The sequence below is a fragment of the Siniperca chuatsi genome, linkage group LG13 (assembly GCF_020085105.1).
Source record: "Siniperca chuatsi isolate FFG_IHB_CAS linkage group LG13, ASM2008510v1, whole genome shotgun sequence".
Lineage (NCBI taxonomy): Eukaryota > Metazoa > Chordata > Actinopteri > Centrarchiformes > Sinipercidae > Siniperca > Siniperca chuatsi.
This window is the reverse complement of record NC_058054.1, coordinates 7,595,783-7,601,410: the sequence shown is the minus strand read 5'-3', so window position 1 is coordinate 7,601,410 and position 5,628 is coordinate 7,595,783. Positions and strand designations below refer to the sequence as shown.

Genomic DNA, 5,628 nt, shown 5'->3' with positions numbered 1-5,628 from the left:
CTGCAACAATGAAGACAGGTTAGACTGGATCCTCACTACTGTCAGCGTACAGGGAACCGGTTCACTTTCAGACAGCAGTATTTCTGAATAAGGAAAAAAATAGTTTATTTCAGATGACTTTTAGAGCTACAGATTTAATAAATTGTTATTATTTATAAAATATGTCAAAAATAAAGTCAATTGTCAATCAGAACAGCCGCAAACCCAACTCATTTTATTGATAAGAAACAGACAACTGCATTCAGCTGAAAACAACACGCTGTTTTTTGTTTTATTACTGATGAACGACAACTGACACTTATATTCTTTTTCTTGATTTTGTAACTTTATATTTTGTTGTTTTTTTGACATTTAATGGTCCTTGTTTTTCATATATTGCTTTCTGTCTCTTATCTCTCCCTTTATCTTTTCTTCCACCTGCAAAGCTTTGTTTTAAAACGTGCTATTTAGATAAAGTTTGTGTGCTTGCTTGATTATCATAAATTGTTTCAGCACAAAAAAGGCTTCAAATTACACAGAAACACCCTCCTGACATGTTTGCTAGTCTACAGTTCCCCCCCAAAATTGCTGCTCTAGTATGCTGTTCCGGTTTCCCGACAGTCTGAATAAATAAGACAATAACGTTACTGTAACGTCTGAACCTACCTGGTCGGAGTCCAGAGTGACCCTCAGTCCCAGTTTGGCCATGCCGTCCTCCTTCAGCAGCTTCAGGTGCGGACAGAGCGCCATGCAGAAAGCTCTGGCCACGTTCTCCGTCAGCCGGCTGTGGTCGGCCGGGTCGCTCAGGCCGTTGGGTTGATCTTCGCTCTGGAGGAAAAACACCTGAGGGAATCCCAGAAACACAATAATATTTATTTATTTTATTTATCAGCTCAGACAATACACAGCGGCAACAAGAACTTGTCTGACTTAGATCCAGGGTACATTAGCATGGCGTACAGAGTACGTAGCACACGACATACTCTGATCTAGATTTTGAAATATTTGATAATGACAAGGAAGTGGAAGAAAGAAAAAAGATGTCTTTATGGTGTCAAGTGAGGTGAAACAGGGCTGAGCTGAAAAAAAACGGCAACAAGGTCTTAAAGCTGCATTAGACAGGTTTGCACATTAATTATGTAACGTGTTGTCAGTAAATTTCACAATCCTTGAACCGGAGTGGTTGGTGAATCAAACCTGAACACAGTATTGACAGTTATACGATATTTTGTCACATCAGAATTTAATTTGGTCTCAGTTAAAGAGACGAGACGTTCAAACCTCATGATTTTCTCACCGATACTCAGTGAAATGAGCAGTGCGAGTGTCGGGTGTACTGTACCTCCGTCCAGCGGATGACTTTGCCGTTGGCTTTGAACTCCGAGCCGTGGAAGATCTTGATGCTGGTGATGGACTCCATAGACTTCCCGTCGATCGGACTGATGACACTGAATAGCCAAACACACACAACAACAGTGTTTGATTAAACTAATTTAACAGAGCATTTAGAGATAGAACATACAAGTAAATGTAAAGCAGGAGTAAAAGGAGGAGGTGGGGAGGGGCGACCGATTAGCACTCTAGGCAAGTTTTAAAATCTGGGTGGGAGATGCAAATAAACAGATTTCCCTCAGCAGCTACTGTTGATGCGCCCTTCAGCAAGGCACTGACCTGCCAGCTGCTCAGTTGGAGATCACTGGCCAAAGACTGTGGCTGAGGTTGCACTCAGCCAACTTTAATGTTTTCTTAATTAATTCTCCTTTATTTTACTGATTTTTTTAATAGGAGAGCACACGCTGATCAACGGATGGAAATGTAAAAATAGCCAAAAGGCAAATTTAAACTACTGTCTCTGTGCCAGATGTTTTAGTTAGTCATTAAAAAAAACAACATTTAAAAAGGAGAATTACCAAGCAGCCAAAACATAAAAGCATATAATGGATAAAGGTGCCTCTTGCAACCAAAAACCTTTTATTCCAAACGCAATCACCATTTTAAATTACAAAAATGAGTATTTTATTTGTATCTTTTACTGGTGTACTGTGTTTTATACATCAGTGGTGGTTTTCTTACTATATTTGTTCTATATGCTGCTTTTTATGTTTTGGAGAGCTAAAGACAATATTCTTCTCTGGTGGACAATAAAGTTTTTTCCTCTTCTATTCTATTAAGAACAAAAAAAAAAAAAACAGTACAGGAGGCCTGAGGGGAATATAAGTCAAGCAGTAAAACAAAAGGACACAGAGAATAATGTAGACAATTCATGCAGGCAGTTAAATATGTAACTATCTGGTTAACTTATCTGGTAATATAAGGGTTAATCAGCGACAGCAGAGAATATTCTGCTAATGAAGTGATACAGTATCTGGTGAAAGGCCTCAATTATATTTAATCGTGAAAAGTCACATTGAAATTTGCAGATTTTATCAAAACTGCTGTAAAATTGATTGCGTTGGTCTGTATCTCAAAGCCACGTCGAACCACATCATTCCACCCTGCTAAGATTTTCCTCCAGAGGGCTTCCCCAAGCATGCTTAATGAGTTTTTATAGCAAAGTAGTAAATGCAGCAGTTGGGAAGCTATCAGTTCAATTGTCCGTGACATAAACGAATCTCTTCCAGCTCCCTCTCTCCTTCTCCTCGTCTGTTCACAAGGCCTCTTCTCTTCCCGTCTCACCCCTTGTTGAAGTTGTGGTCGTCCTCCGTCCACTGGATGTGGACGAGCTCCTGGTTCTCCTCCTGGTCGGCTTTACCGCACGTGATGGTGAAGTCCTTCATGTCCTTCAGGGCTTGCCGTAGAGAGTCCATGGTCTCAGCTGTGATCTGGATCATCACACCGTCTAAGAGGGGGGGGGGGAATCCAAATTAGAAACAATATGAATCTGTAAGTTGAATGACAGAAAATTAGTAATTTCGATAAACATTTAATCTTTCATGTGCTTGGAAACAACTTTACAGAAAGCCTGTTAAAAACTGGAGGTGTGCAGCTGGCGAGCATTTATCAGGCAAATGAAAAAATGTTCTTGGTGGAATTACAGGAAGTGTAGCCTTCAGCATTTTCGGAGCTTGACCCATAGTATGAACCAAAAGTCACGGCATCTGCTGCACATATTTTGACCATTTTCTCCAAACTTTATGGAAGTACAATACTAAATCACTGGAGTGCCCCTTTCAGTCATTTATCAAGCCAGAAGGCCAAACACTCACTGGTTTCAGCTTTTTAAATGTGAGGATTTTGCTGCTTTTCTCTGTTGTATATTGAATATCTTTGAGTTTTTGGTGTGTTAACTTGAGCTTCGGGAAAATTGTGACAGGCAATTCTTTTTTTTCTTTTTTTTTTACTATTTTCAGACATTTTATAGACTGAACTAACTGAAAAATAATCAGCAGAATATCTGATAATTAAATCATCATCAGTTGCAGCTAGCAGTGGGAAATATGGATAAACATCATGATATAGTCAATTTTCTAGAAAATCTACTGAGAAACTGTTTTTAGATAAAATAACCAAATGTGTTTTTTTTGGGTATTCCAGTGTATTAAATAAATACTTGGCAAATCAACGTACTTCAGCACATTGATGCACAAAAAAACACATAAGAATTAAATATTGCCACGAAGCAGTCTTTCTCATAGGTTTGGAGTATTTCCCACAACAGCCGAATATACCCAGAGATGTGAGAAATAGCTACCATGCTACAAACTTTATAGCAAAATCTTTGACAGTTGATAAGTTTATATCTTCATATGTCCAACTCCAACCCCCTAACTGCAGCACTAATCATGAATCTGTGCCAACATGGGCATTATTCTTTGTATGTATCGAGACCTTTGTGAAGTAGCTTCATATAAATATACTCAACTGATATTTCAGTATTTTTACAGCCAACATGTAGTTTGTTGTCACAGTTCTCACCTTCCACAATGCTGGTCTTGGCCAAGAAGCCCGACGAGGCTTTCAAAGCACCACTGAACACAAAGAAGCAGGCTCCAGTTACTGTAGAAAATACAAAGAGACAAAAGGAAAAACAATAAGTTCAACTTCACGAAATCAACCACTGACAGAGGCCAAAATATTTCCAGGCAAACAGACAGGACAAGAGAAATAACAACAGACAGCCAGGAAGAGGATTTCCAGGCAAACAGAGCTCTCCAGACAACAAGCTGGACATAAAAACCAGTCAGAGATAAAGGAAGTCTTCAATGTGATGAATCTGTTTCTGTGTCCGCACCTTTGCGAGGCTGGTGATGGATGCTGATGGCCTGCGTCTGGTAGTTCCCATCATCGTTTTGGACACACACCAGGTGGGAGTCGGCCCGGTCGTTGAAACACGCCCCCATGGCCAGCACGTGTTCGTTGGACTTGTTCATGGCCTTCATCAGCTGCAAGGACAAATAATATCTATGTCTAATTAAACTGCCCTTTGGGGTGTGTGCTGAGGAAAATGGGCTTAACAGAGACTGCCTGGTTAAGCCTAATTGCAGTGGGCTTGTGGGTAAAGTCCTCGAGTTAAATGGGATGGCGCTGAGATGACAGATTGTGAAGAAAGACACTGACATGGGTGGATATCAATAGTTGAAAGATCCCACATATTAATTCCGCTAAATCCCCGGCCTCTGCGTCTCTTTGAAGCCGTCCTTTGCAAATCAGAAATAAAACTGAAAATCTGGAGGGCTTTAACCACTTGCTGCGCTAAAGGCTTGCCTGCAAGCTGTTGAGAAACAGTCCCCACTTCACATTACTGGGTTCCCATCTGTTACTGCATCAGCAGCCAAACGCTACAACCAGCACCGCTCTCTCCACCGTGGCTTTCTTTCTCGGCCAAATGGTGCTTTGTGCGTATCACGTCTTCTGGTTGGACATTCATTCACACCCTCGAGGCAGCAGAGTTATAACAAGTCTGCAGCCCACGCCTAATGTTCAGTTGCAGGGACCCTGGAGAGTTTGTCACACATCACCTACACAGAATGAACATGTGTGCGTTGATGTTCAGGCAGTTTAATAGGAGCCTCCTCCACTGATGTCATTAGTCTGGTGGAGGGTTTAATTTTGTTAGAAAAATGATGAGTATGATTCTGGAGAAAACAAGCTCAAATGTGCAACATATGAGACATGGCTCTGCTTTGTCTCGATGTCTAGAATCTGGTTTTATGCTTAAATGTTTGAATCGGAAGGTTTTGTAGTTTTAGGGTGCTGTGACGCCCAACAAGTTTGGTGTGGTTCTAACGAACTCTGGTTCGTTTACGCTGGTGTGCCAGCCGTCAATCAAACTCTGGTGTGGACTAAACAACCGGACCTAGACCACGTGAAAGGTGGGTCTTACTCGGCTTCCAATCAGACTCTGGTGCGGTTCCTGCAGACCAGGATAGCAGCATATATGTGATTTTAGCATATATTCAAAAGCTAAAGAACTATTAAATCCATCTTCTGAACGTGAACTATCAAGGAAGCGATCGGTATAAGCAACGCATGTATGCAAGATGATTTGGTAACCATGCAGTTAGAGTATTATATACAGATGTGTTTCGTGCTTCTGTCCTACCCCATGTATTTTAAGTAATTTCTTAAAAAGTGAGTGAAACGTAGCAACCACACAATTATAATTTAACAGTAGAAGACGCCTCTTTTCTACCCGTTTGTCATTATTCA

At 40.8% G+C, this 5,628-nt stretch overlaps 1 protein-coding gene across 2 annotated transcripts in view; it reads right to left on the bottom strand.

Moving 5' to 3' along the window:
* Positions 1 to 5,628, bottom strand: part of zfyve9a (zinc finger, FYVE domain containing 9a) — a 33,876-nt gene that overhangs the window by 3,942 nt on the left and 24,306 nt on the right. For both annotated transcript variants that reach the window (XM_044219986.1, XM_044219987.1), the window contains exons 14-18: positions 4,211 to 4,361; positions 3,895 to 3,975; positions 2,656 to 2,818; positions 1,322 to 1,427; positions 646 to 822 (exon numbers count right to left, since the gene is read on the bottom strand). In XM_044219986.1, coding sequence (XP_044075921.1) covers positions 646 to 822; positions 1,322 to 1,427; positions 2,656 to 2,818; positions 3,895 to 3,975; positions 4,211 to 4,361 — 678 coding nt within the window. The remainder of the gene's footprint in view (positions 1 to 645; positions 823 to 1,321; positions 1,428 to 2,655; positions 2,819 to 3,894; positions 3,976 to 4,210; positions 4,362 to 5,628) is intronic.